Below are 21,506 nucleotides of genomic sequence, written 5' to 3'. Positions count from 1 at the left end.
CCTCCAGAGAGGCCTGTTGGTCATGCAGGACACCTGTGTCTGAGGGGGAGGGCAACAGTGGAACCCGGATGACATCATTGTCAGACTACCAGTGCCATTAAATCCGGTGGGCGGTTTTCATCATGAAAACTGAGTCAAAGGATGATGGAGGAGAGTAGAGTGAGTCATGTGTAACAGGTAAGGAATGAAAACAGAGCAGTTGAGGCAATTCTATTTCCTGGAGGAGAGCTGTTCATCTTATAAAAGCCAGCTGGCTGTTGCCTTCACATCAGACCCAAGTGGCCAGACAGACCATTCATCTCTGAATACCAGGTAAGTCTCTGATTACAACTGATATGAACTTATTGTTTGTTTTTTTACTTTTGCTGGAGACTAGACAAGACAAATGTGTGGAAGAAGGTTGATGCAGTGTATTAACTAGAGTTAGAGAACACTGGAATATCTTTATTTTAAATTAAAGCACAGTTTGGGTTTGAAGGGAACTTAGAGATGGTTGTCTGTCTCCTCAGTGGACAGCCATGGAATTGGGGGGCCAGAGAAGGAGAGGGATCCATTCAAATGCCCACAGGAGGTTCATAGCAAGACAAGGGCTAAGGTTCAGGTCTACATCACAATTTTCTCTGTTGTGATACTTACTATGGAAATTTTAATTTGTTAGATGGACCTATTGAGGTCCATCTATTGAGCACTTATTGCCTTTAAGACAGTATGCTAAAAAGAAAAGACATTATGCTAGACACTTTAGATAAATAGACCAATATGGAACTTACCAAACTTACAACCTATCATGGATGTTAATACATGCAGATAAATAGATGCAATGCAAGGTAGATAGTACTTAGTTTAAGGAATGTAGGGCAGGGAAGGGCTTGGGGTTCAGGGGAGCATTGGTCAGGAAGAGCCTCTTGGTGGTGGCATGTGATGTGAGCCATAATGGAGGAGTATTTGACAAGCAGACATGAAAGGGAAAGCATTTTATAGGAAATAATGTGAGCAAATACCAGAATCAAAACCATGGGGCTTGGATTAACATAGAGCCATCCTATAGGTCACACAGCATTCCAAGGAGAACCAGGAGTGGATAGACTACAGTCATGTCTGTGATGCCAGTCTCCAAAAGATCTGATCTGTGTTTCTCAGAAGCCAGTTTTCTTCAGGCATTTTCCAATGAGGGATGTAACATGTCTGGGGAAGAAAAGCTGAGGAGTGAACCCCACTAAAATGGACAGAGCAAACTGCCTTTAAGCTCCTCCTCTTAAAAGGTCCCAGAAATCATCATAGTAAATTTTCAAATGTAGGGGTCAGTGAGGGGAAAGAAGAGGCTCTGTTCTCTAAAGGGGCATGAAATGAAATCTACTGGGCACTGAACTTGTCTTCATCTCTGTTTCATTGAATCATTGAGTCAACTTTTCTGTCTCTAGGACCAGCTATCATTGAAGCATGAGTTCCCAGCAGCAGAAGCAGCCCTGCACCCTGCCCCCTCAGCTGCAGCAGCACCAGATGAAACAGCCTTGCCAGCCTCCACCCCAGGAACCATGTGTTCCCAAAACCAAGGAGCCCTGCCACACAAAAGTGCCTGAGCCTTGCCAGCCCAAGGTGCCTGAGCCCTGCCAACCCAAGGTGCCTGAGCCCTGCCAACCCAAGGTGCCTGAGCCTTGCCAACCCAGTGTGCCTGAGCCCTGCCAACCCAAGGTGCCTGAGCCCTGCCAACCCAAGGTGCCTGAGCCCTGCCAACCCAAGGTGCCTGAGCCTTGCCAATCTAAGGTGTCAGAGCCCTGCCCCTCAACCGTCACTCCAACACCAGCTCAGCAGAAGACGAAGCAGAAGTAACATGGATCACAGACATGCCCTTGAAGAGGCAACCACTGGATGCTTCATCCCCCTTCCCGTTTTGCTCATGAGTTCCATTTTTCTTCTGACCTTAAAATTAGCATGCTGTCACCCTGAGTCATAATCCCTCCTTCTTGAACCCCCTAAAAAGATGTCCCTCACATTTACTATGGAGGGTTTCTGGAGCCCCTGAGTGTGACTCAGTCTCACTGAATGAGTAGGTCTTCCAGGGGCTCAGAGTTAATCTGAAGAGGGATGTTGGGAAGGATCAAGTGAATTTTCCCTGTTCTGTCCTCATTAAATCACTTTTAACTCCACAACTGGCTGAGTGTGTCATTCAATGATTCAACCTTCATTACTCTCTTAGCATGAAGCAGGAACTAGTAGGATAAACGCTGTTGTCGGAAACCCTGGCACTGAAAGCAATGTGCTTGTGCCGATCTTACATACAGGATACCCCTGGGTTGGCAGTGAGAGTGTTCAAGATCATCCAACATTTGTTACTTTGGGCAGCTACAGTTGGAGAAGGGCTTTCTTCTTTCACCTGTGTAAGTCACACCTAAGTATACGTGGTACCTGCTTCAAGCCATCCCTGACTCAGTCCTTGCCCCTAAACTATCTTTATTCTTTAAAAAAAAATAACTCCAAAAAATAGTGCTTGTATATATTCCAACCTGATCATTTGTCCTCATTCATCTTCCCTTTTTGATGTTCACTATGCTTGGAGTCAAACACTTGTATACTCAACACTCACATCCTCAAACACATATTACCCACATACATGCAGAGGTAGACTCCTGTACATAGAAGATGGACACACACAGACACCTCCACACACTTAGATCACCCAAGTCACACAAAAAGTGCATACACAGTCAGATTTGATCACCTTAGTCAGTCTTCTTTTATTGAGTTCCCACCATGAAGACACCTATGATAGCAGGACAAAGGAGAGTAGAATCCATAGTGCCTGCCCTAGCATAACTCTAAGAGAGATGATGTTTATCCAATCCCGTACAAACATACACTCTCAGAAAAGTACACACAGAGTTCGTTTTCTCTCTCTCTCTCCACACACACACAGTACTTCTCAAAATAAAACAAAAAAAAATTCCATCAAATAAAAAACCAAATAGTTCCAAGCAGGTTTCAGAAGAAGAAAGATTAACAAGATAGAACAAAAGTCCAGCATTAAATGAGGGTGAACAGGTCATCACAATATAAATTTTAGGGAAAGTTAGAGCACCTAGTCCAGTCCACTCATTTTCCAGATAGACAGGATCCAGAAAGGGGAATATAATTATTTAAAGTCATCCAGAAGTCGTGTCTCTGAATTACCCCTGGAACCCAGCTCTTCTGACTCTCAGCTTCTGGTTTTCCCTCTGGAGCCCTATCATCCTGCTTCCCCTGGTGGCCAGTAGGTTTCAAAGTCTCAGTTGACCAGGTCTGAGTTATTTGTAAATCATCTCCAGAGGATGAGAGGCCAATGGGGATTTTCAGAGGGGATGCAGAGGTCACTGGGGAGCAATCCGCATTCCTAGCCAAGATGGATGGTCCACAACACCAAAGAAGTGTGAGTCAGGAGACAGGCAACACCTGTGTGACATGTCAGCACTCCAAGTGAGTCTGGAAAGAGCTCAAACCAAAGACAAAAATTGTCTAAAAAGTTTTTGCAAGTTGAAGAGTAGTTGTCAGACCAGCAGGAGAGAATGACATACATCACTTGGGTCTATAAGGTATGCACATATTGACATGACTTCAAATTACAGCTTATTAGCATGATGGAAAATGTCACTAACATCTCTAGGAGTAGTCACTTTAATTTAAAGGGGCAGGCCCAGGTGAGACTCTGGCAGGTGATACATAGCTGTTAGGGGTAAAGTCAAGAGCAAAATGAATTGAAATCCTTAAATATCTGTATGCTTCCTGAATTCCACAGGGTAACAGTCATTCCTGTACAAATTATTTATTTGTTAGGGTGATCATTTTAACATTATATGTCATTTAAAAAATGGGAGGGAAAAAACATACATTCTCAAAAGAGAAAATTGACTCTAAGGGCTGCAGTATACTGCAAACATAAAATGGTAAGAGTTATATGCAAAAATGTTTGGATAATATTAAAATCATATAAAATACTATGGTATATAAGACATAATCACATCTTTGCACAATAAAAATAGCAGTAAATACAGCAAAGCATAAACAGTGACTACATTTGTTGAGTACAATGTATTACTTTATCTTTGAATATCTGTATATTTTAGCCATTGTTTATCCCATAAATTGATATGTTTATTTATAATACTTCTTTATATGTTTAAAAGATCAATAACTAGAGGGAAAGTGTGTGTCCAGAACTTTCCAAAAGCCCTGCAGCAATTTCCAGGCCAGCAACCCAAAGGTGAAATGGGTGGGGGCAAGAGTCCTAAGACTTTGTGGTGGTATGCACTTAACACCACAAGTTCAATTCTAAATCCCCAATAACACTCCCTCCGCCCCACTCACAAAGGCTCCAATCTCTCCTCTGACTTCAACACTGCCACCCCAGGATAAAGTATACCTGGCCAGGGCTGAACTCTCCCTGTCAAAGCTCTTACTCTTCCCCTGGCCGCTTTCTTGTGCAATGATAAGGGAATGCTATTCATCGAGTCAACAGTAGAGGGCAGGGTCTTGTTTTTTACATGAGGAATTCAAGGCACAAACCACACACTGCTTGGTGAATTGCAGGTTCACAACCTGCCTGCTGACCTCACTTTGTGCAGGTAAAGAGATGCATATTTAGTTTCTTCTCATGACCATATCTTGGTTTCCTCACCCTCTCATTCCTGTGTCCTAGCAGGACCAGGAGTCTCCATGTGTACTGAACAAAAAAGAAAGCCACTATCTTATTTAGATAAGAACAGTTTAATAAGGGGATTCCTACTGGGCAGATGGCTGTTCCCTCCCTACTTCTGACTTTGGAGAGCTCTTCGGTGGACAGCTCTGTGAAATCATGGCCCAACTGGCTTCCTCCATTGCCCTACTTAATTTACTTGGTTCTCTGTCATGCTTCTCTTCTTCTTCTTCTATTCCAGTTTTATGTTCACCACTCTCTCAACCCTGCTACCCCACATATTTCCCCAGAACCAAATGTCCAGCCTAGGCTTTAAGGTCTTATTAGGCCTCCACTGGCCCTTGATACATTAACAGACACAGCTTTCAAATGTGCTGCATCCTATGCCAAATGGCCCTGCATGTCCCACACAATGCACTTATCCTGGATCCATATCTTCTTTGTCTTGCTTAGAGCTTCTCTACTGGGTCCATCTTGCTACCTGCAAAGGGCGGGGGTCATTTCATCTCTGCTGAGAGGTTTTACCTTCACTGAATGATGTAGGGAATTTGAGGATGTCTGCACTACATTCTTTGAACACAGATCACTCTTATCTTGGGGATCACTGAGAATGATTCTTCCCCAACCTCATTCTCCCTACATATCTAAGGCAGCAATGCTCATGACAGTGAAAACCACATGCTCTTACCTAGCCATACCTGCAACACCCTTTGAATAGAGGTATCTTGATTCCTTTAGAAGACTTAGAACTCCTGAGGACAGAGCTCTCTCTCCAATCCAACTGAGAGATTCCCCAGTCCATTCTTTCCTAGGCCCTCACTATTGTGAATTAGTATCTGCGTATCAGAAAAAAACTTTCAGTCTTTGGTTCTTTGGAATTAGCTTATTTTGCTTAGCATAATATTCTCCAATTCCATCCATTTACTGAAAATGCCATAATTTCATTCTTCTTTAAGGCTGAGTGGTAATCTATTGAGTACACATACCACATTTTTTCTTTATCCATTCATCTGTCTAAGGGCACCTGGGTTGGCTCCATAGCTTAATTGTGAATTGAACTGCTACAAATATTGTTGTGGATGCATCACTGTTGTATGCTGATTTTAAGTCATTTGAGTATATACTGAAGTGGGAGAGCTAGGTCAAATGGTGGTTCCATTCCTAGTTTTTTGAGGAATCTCCATTCTGCTTTTCAGTGTGGTTGCACCAAGTGGCAGTCCCACCAGCAATGTATGGGTTTACCTTTTTCCTCACAGCTTTTCCAACATTTATTACTACTTGTATTCTTGATCATTGCCATTCTGATTGAAGTGAGATGAAATCTCAGTGTAGCTTTAATTTGCATTTCTCTAACTGCTAGAGATGTTGAACATTTTTCATATATTTGTTGACCATTCATGTTTCTTCTTTTGAAAAGTGTTTGTTCACTTTCTTTGCCCATTTATTGATTTGGTTATTTGTTCATTTGGTGTTAAGTTTTCAGACTTCTTTATACGCCCTGGAAATTAATGCCCTTTCTGAGGTGCAGGTGGCAAATATTTTCTCCCATTCTGTAGGCAGGTGGCAAATATTTTCTCCCATTCTCTCTTCATGCTCTTGTTTCCTTTGCTGTGAGGAAGCTTTTTAGTTTGATACCATCCCATTTATTGATTATTGATTTTACTTCTTATACTTGTTTTGTTTTTGATAATATTCATTTCTATTGGTCATCCCTTTAAAAAGTTACTTCTTAGACTTCTGAGGTCCGTTTTGGGAGAGAAACTATTGGGAGTGTGTTTGTAAGGATATGGGGAGGTGTAGTTGTATATTTGTATGAAAAGAATGTGAGTATCACATCTCCTAAAGAAGTCTACAAATTCTCCACAGGAGGCACCCTGTGCCCTCTTCTCCGTCTTCCTGGAACAGTGTTAGGCCTCTATGCACATAACTATTGAGAAAAAGATACTCAGCAAGATATTGAGCAAAAAGACTTACAAAAAATATGTCTCTGTGAATATATGTGGTTCTATATGTCTCAGGGTAGCTGGACTGTAAAATGAGTGAAGAAAAATAGATTACCAAATTCCAATATGTAGAAGTGAAGTTTTCTTGGAATAGACGGGAGACTTCTAGGCAGAATATTGAAGAGCAAGAGTGGCTTTGAGGAGGCATCATAGAACTCAAATGTGACTCAGTCCAAAGTAAGAAGCAATCCTTGTTCTAATTGTGACTGCCCAAAGTGACAGTCTCTGGTTGCCATTATATTATACCTCATTAATATCCAAGAAATGCCCTTGAAATTTATCCCCCGTAGTCTCATAAAAGTATGCAGTACCAAGATTAAATAGATGGCATGTACACCAAGAGTGGAGATAAAGTAATTTAATGGGACAGAGCAGGAAACATGCATTTCCCTCCATCAAGAAAAACCATTCAGATGAACTCTCAGCAACTAAAGACCAGCAAAGGCACTAAGAGTTTCTTAAAGTCCTATACACACTTCCTTAAAGTGTGTGCAAGGGAAGGTTTTGAAGTGCATAGTTTTAGGATACAAATAAGGAGTCAGGGTGACAACATGTTGATTATGAGATCTATTGAAAATTGAGACACAGATACAGATGGGAAGAGGATGTTCATCAGATGGTGGTCAGCTCCTGAAGGGCCTGGCTGTGGACTGCATCACTTCTGCTTGGTCTTCTGCTGAGCTGGGCCTGCAGTGACTTTTGAGGGGGAAGGTTCAGGAACCTTGGTGTAGCCTGGCTGAGGGACATTGGTGTAGCCTGGCTGAGGGACCGCAGTGCAACCTGGCTGAGGGACACTGGTGTAGCCTGGCTGAGGGGCCACAGTGCAACCTGGCTGAGGAACCACAGTGCAGCCTGGTTGAGGGACCACAGTGGAACCTGGCTGAGGGACCTTGGTGCAGCCTGATTGAGGAACCACAGTGGATCCTGGCTGAGGGACCACAGTGGAACCTGGCTGGGGGACCACAGTGCAGCCCGGTTGAGGAACCACAGTGGAGCCTGGCTGAGTGACCTTGGTGCAGCCTGGCTCTGGAGTCTTGGTATTCCCAGGTTGAGGAACATTGGGGTGGCATGGCTCCGTGATTATGGGAACAAGTGGTCCTTGAGGTGGAGGCTGGGAGGATTGCTTCACTTGCTGCTCTTGAAGTTGAGGGGGTGGGACAAAGGGCTGCTTCTGCTGGTAGGAACTCATGCTTCAGAGGAGGCTGAATCTACAGGCAGAAAAGCTGACTTAGTTTGGAGAAGCAAGGAAGAAACTCAATTTGATGACAAATCTCTTTCATTGCACATCCCTTCATAAGTAAAAGATTCCTTTTTATTTCTTTCTGTTCCTGTGAATTTGAGATCATAGGAGGCTTTATGATCCCTGCACACTTTCAAGCTAAAAGGTAAAGGTGATCTATTGAGTTCCAGGTAAATGGAACCTTTCTCTTTTCTTCCTCCTCTTCCAATTTGCCTTCCTCATTTTACCCCAGCAGGGCCTCTGTATTCCCTTTTTATAGTTAGCAAATTATGCCCATGCACACATTTTCTAATGGATCATACATTCATGGGTAAGGAATACTTAAGAATATTCAAATTGCCAATATATTACCTTCTATATTAAAAATTCTCAAAAAATATTAGAGGAATGATTAAAATGTCACAAAAAGTGCCCTTGATATAGTCATATCCTCCTGTTAACAAATCTTTACACAGATCACTCCCCTTTTTTGATCTTCAGTTCCACAGCTGTAATTTGAGTGGAAAGTAAAAGAAACATTGTGAAGTCACCCTGAACAAAACCACCTTCACATTAAAAATAGATGTATCCTTAACATGGCAAATAGATCCCAATTAATTTGATGTACTGATAGGAGAATATTAAGACGTTTCAGTGGGGAGACTTACCTGGTGTGCAGGGAAGTTCAAGCTCTCTGGACTCTCCGGACTGGTGTGGAGTCTCTGGTTGACTCCCTTTTTATACAGAAAATAAGCCCTACCTTAAGGAAGTAGGATTTTATTTTTGACTGCTCTGCCTTCATTCCAGCTTAGTGATGGAGATCTCCGGATCAACGTTTTTCTTTTCTTTCTTTCTTTTTTTTTTTTTTTGTGCTTACTCTCTGACAATGATGTCATTTGGGCATGTCTCCACTGTCCACCCTTTGTGGGGTGGTTGCTATGCACAACAAGCTTCTTGGAGGGGAGGTAATGTGTTAAAACAGAAGGAATTTCTTGGTCTGCCAGGACCAGAAAGAGTCATGCTTCTTGACCACAGCCCTAATCTTTAACCTAGATTAGTCCTATTGGCCTTCTCAATATTTGAACCGGATGTGTGGATATTAATAGGCATTTCTGGTTCTTCTGGTAGGGAATGGGGTGGTGCAGAGTAAGTGAATCATCTGGTTTTCAATCTCTCAGTGGTTCTAAGTCATCAATAAGAAATGAAAGGGCCAAATGTCTCCTTTGGAAGTAGGTTATTTTCATTTCGGAGAACTTAAGATGCCATGTTGACCAGGGATAGTAGATGCGCCATTGGAAATGACAGTAAGGATTGGTAGGCTTTTTCTGACATGGTGGCACAGGCCTAAAGACACTGCATCTTATGTTACCTTTTTTTCTGGGATGATATAGGAATAAAAAGAGTTCTGGTTCACTGAGTTTATATACAAGCCATTTTCTCTCATCACAAAAGGAGGAATCTGAGGTCACTCACTCACAGTTACTCTGAATACACAATCTCTTACTAGGTATGGTCCACAGGAAATCCAAACATCCTTTAAGCTCAGGTATGTGGATAGTTTCTCCCATCCACTGACGGACCACAGCATTATCTCCCATCAACCTGATACCCTAGGTTTGGCCACCATCATTAACACCTTCCACCTGCTTCCCAAAGTCAGAAGTCATTCTTTGTCCTCACACTGCCTGGTTATAGTAAAAACTCAGCCAATGGACAATTATTCTTTTTTTAAAATAGATTTGTAGGTATACGAAAAACACTGGAAGGCAGACAGAAAGGAATGAAAGAAGTAGAATAAATAGAATGATAATAAGAAAAGGAGGAGAAAAAAGAAAATACAGACACACTGAGAAACTGCTTTGAGAAACATAGGACTGCCCTTGAAAATGATTCACCATGTTTGACAGGCCTTATAGTGTGAGCTGAGAAGGGTGAGGGTTCATCAAGGAGCAGCTGCCTCCACAGCCTTCCCCATCTTGTTCCTTCTCTGCTAGTGTCTGAGAAGCTACCACCCTGTGAGGTGATGCCAGGGTCATTGTCACACCTAAGGCCAGTCTCTGATATCACATTCTATTTTCTTTGGACTAAGGTTCAGGTTCCTTTTCCTCTCCAAAGGCACCTCCTTATAGACCCAGAAGCAAGGAACTCTGGTCATTCCCTGCTGTTCCACCAGGGTTCTTATCTTCTGCTCCTGCTCCTCCATCCTCCTTCCTACTTCGTTGATCTGAGACCTTCCTGGGACCATAAGTGGATGGCACCATGCACCTCTCTGGGTGACCTCAGCTTGCATTCAGGGTTTCTTCCATGTTCACCCTTGATTCTGAACCTTGGTTCTAGAACAGACTCTTTTATTATTTCCTATGTACCTACCCTGGGTGAACACTTGCCTGCCCTTCCCTCATGGTGCCTCATTCACCCCAACACAAGCCTTGTGCCATCAGGGTCTTGAACTCCTAACTTTGCCTCCACCCTGTCATTCCTGTTTGTTTGGTCAGGCACACTCAGTGGCTGAGTGTTAAGGCTCTTTCTATCCTTCCAAGAAACTTTGTTTCTTCATGAGCAGTGTTGGGTGTGCCCATGAATCTGGTCTCAGTTTCAAAGAGGGTAAACCGAGTAGCTTCTGAAGTTAAATCCTACATCTCCAGGTACCTTGGTCTTCCCCATTGTCTTCTCTGGTGGTAGGAGACTGATTTTTTTTCCAACTTCATTTTCCTGGACTTTCTTGGGACTTGTTTGTGAGTAGTACTGGGTAACTCCTTGGCAGTGTCCAAATCTTTTGGATCTTGTTCTTTTACCTGTTCTAGTTGTATGGTCCATTCTAAAATGTTGTCTATGGCTCTTCCCTTCCTTTTCAGACCTAAGGTTTTCTGATGCCACAGTCTGTGGGAATCTTTAATACACTGTGGATATGCATGCTTAAAGTCCAAAATGGTTAACACCAAGTAACCATATTTTGCCAGTAGAGGATATTAACTAATAGATGATGTTTCCCTCTTTCATTCCCAGGGATAATCCTTCTATGACAAATTTTTTCTGTTCTCTTAGATGATTCTGAGGGTCAAATTTCAGTTACCCAGAGGATTGCAAGTTCAAAGCCAGCCTCAGCAACTTGGTGAGGCCCTAAACAACTTAGTGAGATCCTGTCTCAAAAAAAAAAAAAACAGTAAAAAGGTCTGGGGATGTGGCTCAGTGGTTAAGTGCCCCTGGGTTCAATCCCTAGTACCGTAACAAACAAACAATAAAATATAATTTCAGTTGCCTTTGGTGGCTACCTACTTAGCCACTTATTCTTTACCAATTTTTCCTTTTGCTTGGCTTCTCTATCCCTTAATCCCATATTCCTCCTCCCTACAATTATGTTCCCAAAGAAACTAGCTGCACATAAATCATTTTCTTAAGTTCTGACTTGAAGGAATCCAGTCTGGCGTGTTCTGAAACACATGCTGTATTTGAGATGAAAAAAGAGAAACATACATGCCTAGTGATGGAAAGCAGTGCTGAGGCCAAGGTCAGGAAGTCATCTGATAGATCAGTGCAAGAAGTTTGGAACTGATCCATCTTTGGAGTCTCTGGAACTGGGCTGGTCAACAGAGCAGCCACTAACCACATATGACATTTAAATGTGAAGAACATTTGGTATCTGGATTGTGGAGGATAGAATCTTGCCCATGGTTGAGCAATTGGAGATCATTTATGGACCCTGTGGTTTTGTATTTATGTAAAATCCTCTGCACACTCCTCATTTATTCTTGTGGGATTTTTAGTCCTGGATTTGGCCAGGTAAATGTAGTGCATCTTAACCCCATAATATGAGGAAGACGAAGTGTATTGGCAGCCTCAGGGTCTGGGTTATGCAGGAGACACCCTAGCCATGAGGATGTCTCAGTTGGTCAGGCCCTGGCTCAGGGGCTCCAGGAGTGTGCCCAGGGGCTTTAAGATCACCAACTCCCAACTCCGTCACCATCAGCATCTTGTTGCAGTTCCTGGCTAAACCAGCCACCACTACCCAGCCAGATTCTGCTCACCTGCAAGTTGCTGACACGCAATGATGAATATTCTTCAAAAGGTGATGTGGTCACTAGAATTGCATTTCAGAAGTCAGAGGAAATGGCTGAGCATGTGATGACAAAGTGCATTATATCAATCACTTGAATACTTCCTGTACTGCTTGTTCTGATTTATAAATCATATATAGATGAAATAACTTCCTGCATTGTTTACCTATACAGTTTGGTCCCACTGCCTTAGTCGCTAAATTCCCAGGAATTTTACCTGTCCTTCTCCATTTTATATTGAACAATGTGCAATATTAATAAAATAAAAAGACAAACTGTCGTCTTGTGGTTTTGTTATCAGTCTTGACATCAGAGACTCCCTGATAGCTATCTTAAAAACCCCTGAAAACCTGCACATCATACTTTGAGAACTTCTGATCTAGAATAACAATATCCTGTGCCTAGATTTGCAAAACTAGGTAGTTTCTTCTTTGGGCCCAGTAACATTGGCCTTGGGGTAAGACAATATATAAATCCTTGAGACAGAAAGGACCCACACCACAAACTAAAACTTCACAAATCACTATCTCAATAAAAGTCTTGCCAGGGTTGCTGTACTTTGGAGAAGGGATAAGTGGAAAGAAGGCTATATAGCTACTGAAGATTTGGCAAATAAGATCAAATTACAAAAAAACAAGAACATAACTTATTAGTCATTTGCATGCCCTATCCCTCACAGGCATTAAGAATTTGTCATTTGTCATTTTTTTAAAATGCAGAAATTTGATATTTACAGAAGGCTCATATCTTTGAACAGGATGGGCAGCTTCAAAAAAGTGATGGCTTTAAGAACCACAGAACACCAGGAGGAGTGAAAGAGACTCCCAACCCCACGTGTGCTTAATGCAGATCACTCAAGCTTTCTGCTTGAGTTTTCTGGAGGAATTACAGGTGGTAACAGAAAAGTCTGCACTGTACCTACCTTTACTCAAGTTTAGGAAAGTCTAAAGAAAGTAAGTGAAGGTGTTGGTAGAAGTAAGAGAAATCAATGGACCTATAATGAGCTGGGAAGTTTTCTAATCTATGAGGATATTCTTTGATAACTCAAATTGATGATTGTGATAATGAATGACTTCCACTTCCTTTATTTTGATGTTTTTTCCCCTTTCAGTAAATTGTTCTACAAACTCTAAACATCCTCTCCATTCCTATGCAATTATTCAAAGAAAATTCTCGTATTATAAAACAGCATGTCTGAGTAATAAGTGACCCTAGAATTTAGTTCTTACTTGTCATCAGAAGAAATTATGATAATATACCTTAAAAACAAGTATCCTAGAAAACAATGCAGATGCTGTGTCAAGAGAACTGCTTGATCTCATATCCTAATGTTTGCCATGTGGTTTTTTGAAAAAAATAAATAGAAATGAATACCAAGAATTCTGATTTACCTGATTTTCTAATATGGTTGAAGAATGACAGCTATGGAGAATAACCATTTATAGAATTAACATAGAGAAGTGGATCTACCAACACAAGACTGGACTTTTATTTCTCAATTAACACATAAGTTGTCTGAAATAACTGAGGGGTTCAGGCAGTCATGCTGCTATGCTGGGGCAAAGGCTCAGGACTGGAGACTCTGCTTCTCCCAGAAATTTGAATGCCTATGACAATTGAAGAATTACAAGATTATCCAATTTTAGGCCAATTGGGGCCTTCTTTAATCCATTTGTTGATAAAATTTACTGCATGCCCACAGTGTTCCACTAAAAGAAATACATGAGTGAAGAAAAATGAAGATCCCTACCTTTGTAGATCTTAAATGTTGATGGTAATTACTGAAGGTATGGGAGGACAATAAGTGATACATATAATCAAAAAGTAAAAATTTATGTTACTTCTATGAAAATAAGGTAGTATGAGTAATGACAAGGATGAGAATGGACAGGCTTGATGGTTGCAACTTAAAAGTACTGTCAAGTTAGATCTGCTGTTTCAGAGAAATAAAGGGGATGAGGTGGTTGAGATATATGGATATCTGGGAAAATAAATAGACAAAGAGAATTTCTGATATGATTACCTGTAGACAAGAGCATGACAGTCTTAGTGGGGAGTCAACAGTGGGTAAAAGGGTGCCAAGTGAGGGGCAAAGGAAAGGAGTCCTGGCTTCTACTTTTACTCCAGAAGCTTAGGGTTCTTTTCAACCACTTTGTATACAGAATATTGAGCATTCTCTCTCTCTCTCTCTCTCTCCCTCCCTCCCTCCTTCCATCCCTCTCTCTCGCCTCACTTTAAGCTTACCCACACTGCAGAAGGAATTAGCTCAAAGAAAAGTGTACTAAAAAGTGTCCTTCAGCATTAATCTCCAGGTTATATAAAGAACTCAAAAAACTTAACACCAAAAAAATAAAAAACCCAATCAATAAATGGGCAAAGGAACTGAACAGACACTTCACAGAAGAAGAAATACAGTTGATCAACCAATATATGAAAAAATGTTCAACATCTCTAGCAATTAGAGAAATGCAAATCAAAATGACACGGAGATTTCATCTCACTCCAGTCAGAATGACAATTATCAAGAATACAAGCAACAATAAGTGTTGGTGAAGATATCGGGAAAAAGGTTCACTCACACATTGCTGCTGGGACTGCCAGTTGATGCAACCACTCTGGAAAGCAGTGTGAAGATTCCTAAGAAAACACAGAATGGAACCGCAATTTGACCCAGTCGTCCCACTCCTGGTTTATACCCTAAGGACTTAAAATCAGCATGCTACAGTGATGCAGCCACATCAATGTTTATAGCAGCTCAATTCACCATAGCTAAACTATGGAACCAACCTAGATACCCTTCAGCAGATTAATGGATAAAGAAACTGTGGTATATATACACAAAAAAAAATTACTCAGCATTAAAGAAGAATGAAATTATGGCATTTGCTGGTAAATAGGTGGAACTGGAGAATATCATGCTAAAAATAAGCCAATCCCAAAGAACCAAAGACTGAATGTTTTCTCTGATATGTGGATGCTAATTCACACTAAGTGGGTAGAGGGGAATAGTGCTATTTTGAAGTAAATACAGGGAAGTGAGGGGAGGGGAGGGAGCATGGGGGTAGAATTGATAGTAGAATGAATCAGACATTATTACCATGTGCATACATGATTATATGACCTGTGTAATGCTACATCATGTCATGTACAACCAGAGGAATGAGAAGTTTTATTGCATTTATGTATGCTATGTCAAAATGCATTCTGTCAAGTATAACTAATTATAACAAAATTTTTAAAAAGAATGTCTTTTCAAGTGTCCAAATGTGTTTTAGTCAGGTTTGTGTTGCTGTGACCAAAATATCATGACCCCTACCTTTTATTATTTTATTGGCAATTGGCAAGAATGCAATATGAGTGGTCTGTAGTTCAATTCCCATTAGAGTTCTCATTTCCTTTTGAAACTTCACAAGCAGTTTTGGCTTTCTGGTCTTCTTATCTCCCACCAGAATTGCCCATTGAGCTCCACTTACATTTTCTAAAGTTTTTCCAGCCTGCATCTCTAAATTTTCCAAACTCCTTCCACAAACCATTTCCAAATGTTTCTGAACCACATGATCAGGTGAGTCATGGCAATGACCCCACTTCTTGATACCCATTCCTGTTTTGGTCAGCTTTGAGTCTCTATGACTGAAACATATGGCAAGAACAACTTGAAGAAAAGTTTATTTTGGTTCACAGGTTTAGCAAGTTCAGTCCATTGTTCTGAGCCCAATTTGAGACAGAGCAACATGGCAGACGAGCCTATTAGAGGAAAGTTGCTCAGCTCCTGGTGGGTCAGGAAGCAGAGGGAGAGAAGGTGGGGAGAATGGGGCAATGGAAAAATGAGTCCTTCCAGGGTGTGCCCAAGTGACCTACATCCTCCAGCCATGCCCCACCCTTCTACAGTTACCAACCAGTCAGTCCATTCAAACCAGAATGAACTGATTAGGTTAGGGCTCTCAGAATTCACTCATTCCACCTCTGAACACTCCTGCATTAACAGAAGTGTTCATAACACTCCTTTTAGTGCAAAAGCTTAACATTTTGAGGGACACCTCACATCCAAACCATAAAAAATGTACTACAATCTTCAGATATTTCTAATTTTTAAAGCTATCATATTTCTTGGTTACATTATACATAATATTGGAATTCTTATGTCATATTTGTATATGCACATAATTTGATCAGTCTCATCCCCCCCCCAAATATCTGATTTCTGTTTATGAGAGCTTTTGCCCTATAGAGGAAGAGTTAAGGGAGTGGTTTAAAGTCATGTGTAAATGTCTTTTGAGAATAGAAAAAATATGTATACAGAAAATTCTGCATTAGCAGATATAATTTCTTATGTTGCAGGAGTATTTTTAGTTGACAATAATAACCTGCTTACTTATCATTTTGATAAATGTGTTAATACACATTAAAATAATTTATAACTTGAACATCAATGCTATCATCTTATGGTAATTTTTACCTAACATCAGTATAATATTTTAGTCACTTGTTATCAGTCACAATGAGGAAGAACCTGCAAAACAAATACAAGATAAAGGTGTGTTAGAACAATGAAAAAATAGAGAGGCTGAAGTTTGGGAAACACAACTCCCCTAACATATACTATGATGCCCACAGCAGTGCTGCATTCTTACCTCTTCTAGATAGACAATCCTCTCAATCAGTTCCTCATAGAACCCTTCCCTGGTCTAGAAAATGACGATATGAAAAGACCATTTATTCTAACATGCCAGTGTGGAGTAGAATGGGAAAATTTCAGTAAAGAATTCCAAGCATTTAAGAAGTACATCCCGTAGTATACTGATTTTAAGTCCTTTGGGTATAAACCAAGGAGTGGGATAGCTGGATCAAATGGTGGGTCCATTCCAAGTTTTCTGCGGAAACTCCACACTGCTTTCCAGAGTGGCTGCACCAATTTGCAACTCCACCAGCAATGTATGAGTGTGCCTTTTCTCCCACATCCACACCAACACTTACTGTTGCTTGTGTTCTTGATAATAGCCATTCTAACTGGAGTTAGATGAAATCTTAGGGTGGTTTTAATTTGCATTTCTCTAATTACTAGATATGATGAGCACTTTTTCATATATTTGTTGATAACCTCTATATCTTCTTTTAAGTGTCTGCCCAGTTTCTTAGCCCATTTATTGATTGGGTTCTTTGTATTTTTGGTGTAAAGTTTTTTAAGTTATTTATAAATTTTGGAGATGAGTGCTCTGTCTGAAGTGTATGTGGAAAAGATTTTCTCCCACTCTGTAGGCTCTCTTTTAAAATCAGCACAGTACAGTGATGCAGTCATATCAATGTTCATAGCTGCTCAATTCACAATAACTAGATTGTGGAACCAACCTAGATGCCTTTCAATTGATGAATGGATAAAGAAACTGTGGTATATATACACAATGGAATATTACTTGTCATAAAGAAGAATAAAATTATGGCATTTGCTGGTTAATAGATGGAGTTGAAGAACACCATGCTAAGTGAAATAAGCCAAACCCAAAACACCAAAAGCTAAATGTTTTCTCTGATAAGTGGATGATGATACATAATGGGGGGAGGGGGGACAAGAGAAGAATGGAGGAACTTTGGATTGTGTTGAGTAAAATGGGGCAAGAGGGGGTATGGGAAAGAAAGATAGTAGAATGAAACAGTATTACCCTATGTATATGTATGATTACATGAATGGTGTGAATCTACATTGTGTACAACCATAGAAATGAAAAGTCACACCTCATTTGTATACAATGAATCAAAATTCAGTCTGTACACACACACACACACACACATACACACACACACATATATGAAAGGAGTACTTTCTGGTTAAGGGTTCTCTTAATATCCTTAAGCATGCAAGTATGGTCATGGAGGTTAATGAGCAGAGAGGAATCTCTAGACTTAGGGCATAGTGAAAGAGGACCAGGGAGTGCCTGCTGGGGAGAAGAATCAAGGGGAAGGTGGGCTTCAAAACACAAGGTAGTTGGGATTTCTGATTGACTCTTATTTTTCCTCTGTCCTCAGGGAAGTTCTTACTAAAGTTTCCTGCATTGTTCCACCATGGTGTGTGGCATTTGCAATGAGACAATGATAGTTTGTCTTTTCTTATCTTTTTTCTTTTTTCTTTTTTGGTACCAAGGATGGAAACCAGGGGTGCTCAACCACTAAGCCACCTCCCTAACCCCCTTTTCAAATATTTGTTTAGAGACAGAGTCTTGCTAAGTTGCTTAGGGCCTTACTAAGTTTCTGAGACTGACTTTGAACTTGTGATCTTCCTGCCTCAGCCTCCCGAGCCACTTGGATTATAGGCAAGTGCCACTGCACCTGGTAGTTTGTCTTTTTTTATATCAAAATGTTTTTGATCCACGAAGGCCTGGTCATTGAGGATCTGGAAAAGACCATACATCACTCATAGATCCTGGACAGTAGGAAGTGGATGAAAATGATTTAATCCCCATTTGCTGACTTCTTTATAAGGTATTCTATTTGAATGTAAAAAGGGGAGAAAATATTCTTAATGAACAAAAAAGTGGACTGTGGCCGGCCTTGAAGGATCATAGTTATCTGTGTTTTCTAACCTCTCCTGGGAACAAGCATGGTTTACATGTCCAGAGTCAATACAGTTGGATAATGTAACAGAAATGCGCTCTACCCTATGGAATGTGGCCAGGAGTGATGAATATCATCTCTGAGCCCCAGGAGCAAGTTTTCATCCCTCACAAACAGACTTTTCCTAGGTTCACACGGTAGTGTGAAGTGGAGGGAGACCCCGGAAGGTGATGGAACCATACAGGACCAGGACATTGAATCCTTGAGTGAATGGGTGAAAAAGAACATTCCTACCAATTCATATTCAATGACATGTGTCTGCCCCCAATACATTTTTTTCCAAGTCCCTGTAATCATAGACTTTTAAAAGTAAATCATTTATCATACTCAAAGCATAACTGTTTTTAACTTTAATTTTCACCCATTTGCTAAAGGTAGTGATTTTTTTGTAGTTGATTAAAAAATTCTTACATGAGTTAGATAAACCGGAAGGATTATGAATGATTGAGGATTAACATGTTTAAAATGGGTTTTCTATTTCTTAAATAATTTTAGTTGCAACTAAATGAAAAATTTTATATTAGTGTACAACATATAAAATGGAAATATTTAGTAATTTATATTTCATAAAATAATATTAATAATATCTATGTTAATGGATGTATGAAGTCTTAGAATATGTACCCACAGTAGGGACAGGGGGACAGAGAATAAAAATTCAGTAGTTTAGACAAAGAGGAATGAATAGAAGGAGAGGCTAGGAAAAGGAAAGGCAGTTGAAAGACTCTGACATGCTTCCTATGTACCTAAATGAATACACCACAGTGAATCCCACCATGGTGTACTTCCACAAGAATGGTGTCCTAATTAGAATAAGATCTATTCCATGCTTGTATGATTTTACCAAAATGGATTCAACTGTCATGTATAACTAAAACGAACCAATAAAAAATTGCAGCTGATAAATTATAACATAACTTTTATTTTTAAAAAGTAAACAAAACAAATGCTGTCAAGGATGTGGAGAAATAGGAATTTTTATACAGTGTGAGAATGAAAGTCACTCTGCAGAACCACATGGAGGTTTCCCAAAAGACTAAAAATAGAACTAACATAAAATCCAGCGCTCTCTCTCCTGAGTATATATTCAAAGGAAATGAACTCAGAATCGAAAAGAGATATCTTCGTGCCCATGTTTATTGTGGCATTATTCACAGAAGCCATGATACAGCCTAGGTACATATTCACAGATGAATGGATTAAGAAAATATGGCAAGTATGATAGGCATGGGGGCACACACTTGTGATCCTAGCAACTCAGGAGGCTGAGGCAGGATGATTGCAAGTTCCAGACAAGCCTCAGCAACTTAGCAAGACCCTAGGAAACTTAGGGACTTGTATCAAAATAACTCAGACCCTGAATCAAAATAAGAAGTGAAAATGATCTGGGGAAGTGACTCGGTGCTAAAGTGCCCCGGGTTAAAACCCCAGTACCAAAAATAAAAAAGAACATGCACATACCCTTTGACTGAACAGTTCTTTTATTTTGTTCTATTTGTTCTAATAAGTTGCACATGACAGTAGAATGCATTTATACATTTTGATAGATCACACATAAATGGAGTGTAATCTCATTTTTCTGACTATACATATTGTAGGATCACATCAGTCATGCAGTCATATATGTACATGAGGTAATAATGTGTGTTTCACTCTACTATCCTTCCTACCCCCATACTCCTTCCCCTCCCTTCACTCTCCTCTACCTAATATAAAGTAACTTTATTCTTCCCTAGCACCCCTCCTTATTGTGAATTACCTTCTGCATAGCAAAGAAAATGTTCAGCGGTTGGTTTTTTGGGTTTGGCTTGTTTCACTTAGCATAATATTATCTAATTCCATCTATTTACCAGCAAATGCCAGAATTTCATTCTTCTTTAAAGCTGAGTAATATTCCATCGTATGTATGTGTGTGTGTGTGTGTGTATATATATATATATATATATATATATATATCACAGTTTCTTTATCCATTCATCTGCTGAAGGGCATGTAGGTTGGTTCCATAGTTAAACTACTGTGAACTGAGCTGCTATAAACATTGATGAGGCTGTGTCATTGTAGTATGCTGATTTTAACCCCTTTGGGTATAAAACAAGGAGTGGGATAACTGGGTCAAATGGTGGTTCCATTCCAGGTTTTCTGAAGAATCTACATACTGCTTTCCAGAGTGGTTCACCAATTTGCATTCCCACCAGCAATTAAGCAATTCTTTTTCTATTAATTTATATTAAACACAGAAATGACTTGTGTGTTAAGTTACTCATTACAGCATTATTACTAATTGTTAAATATTAAAAAGAATCTAAAGGGGCACCATGATGCACACTTATAATCCCAGCTATTTAGGATGCAGATGCAGGAGTATTGCAAGTTCAAGACCAGCTCCATCGATTTAGTAAGACCCTGTCTCAAAATTAAAAAAAAAAAAATTAGAATAGATACTAAGTGTTAAGAAGTATGTCAAGAAGCACTTATACTGCAGTTGTATGCTATAATTCAATCTGTATTCACATTTGAAGAAGTGGGAAAAGGTGTGTATAAATATATAAAGAGAAGAAACTACTAGTAATGGTACCTTTAGGAAACGGAAATGAAGACATGGAGAGTTCTAGTTTTTACTTCTTTCTTCAGTACAGTGTGAACACTGAAGCATCTCTTGTCCAAATACTTTAATTCTCATAGTTTATGTTAAAAGTATTGAACTGAACCATAATTTCCTCCACAACACTTTCATTTCCAAGTGCATACAAATATTTGATATCACAAATAATTAAGCATCATAGAATCCATTCCAGATTATATTTTATCTTTGTTTTATGTTTTCCATAGAATGTCTACATTCTTTTAAAAACAGATTGTCTCCATACTAGTATTTTTTTATGTAATATTGTCTGATCTCTGTTGAAAAATAAAGCTCAATCTATGCATGTGCACAGTTTTGACATTAAAAAAAT

General features: G+C 40.0%; 2 protein-coding genes across 2 annotated transcripts; one reads left to right on the top strand and one right to left on the bottom strand.

The window, feature by feature from the left end:
• The first annotated feature begins 273 nt into the window (after nt 1–273).
• On the top strand, nt 274–2,144 carry LOC124994394 (cornifin alpha). Its single transcript, XM_047566214.1, has 2 exons — nt 274–312; nt 1,422–2,144. The coding sequence occupies exon 2, from the start codon at nt 1,441–1,443 to the stop codon at nt 1,828–1,830; it is 390 nt and encodes a 129-aa protein (XP_047422170.1). The 5' UTR covers nt 274–312; nt 1,422–1,440; the 3' UTR covers nt 1,831–2,144.
• A 4,952-nt stretch (nt 2,145–7,096) lies between these two features.
• On the bottom strand, nt 7,097–8,681 carry LOC124963980 (small proline-rich protein 3-like). Its single transcript, XM_047523809.1, has 2 exons — nt 8,557–8,681; nt 7,097–7,877 (listed from the first exon to the last, which is right to left on the bottom strand). The coding sequence occupies exon 2, from the start codon at nt 7,856–7,858 to the stop codon at nt 7,325–7,327; it is 534 nt and encodes a 177-aa protein (XP_047379765.1). The 5' UTR covers nt 7,859–7,877; nt 8,557–8,681; the 3' UTR covers nt 7,097–7,324.
• Nucleotides 8,682–21,506: the final 12,825 nt, after the last annotated feature.

Source organism: Sciurus carolinensis, chromosome 1 (genome assembly GCF_902686445.1).
Source record: "Sciurus carolinensis chromosome 1, mSciCar1.2, whole genome shotgun sequence".
NCBI classification, from domain to species: Eukaryota; Metazoa; Chordata; class Mammalia; order Rodentia; family Sciuridae; genus Sciurus; species Sciurus carolinensis.
Note: the sequence above shows the minus strand (reverse complement) of the source record. Positions and strands in the feature narration are given on the sequence as shown.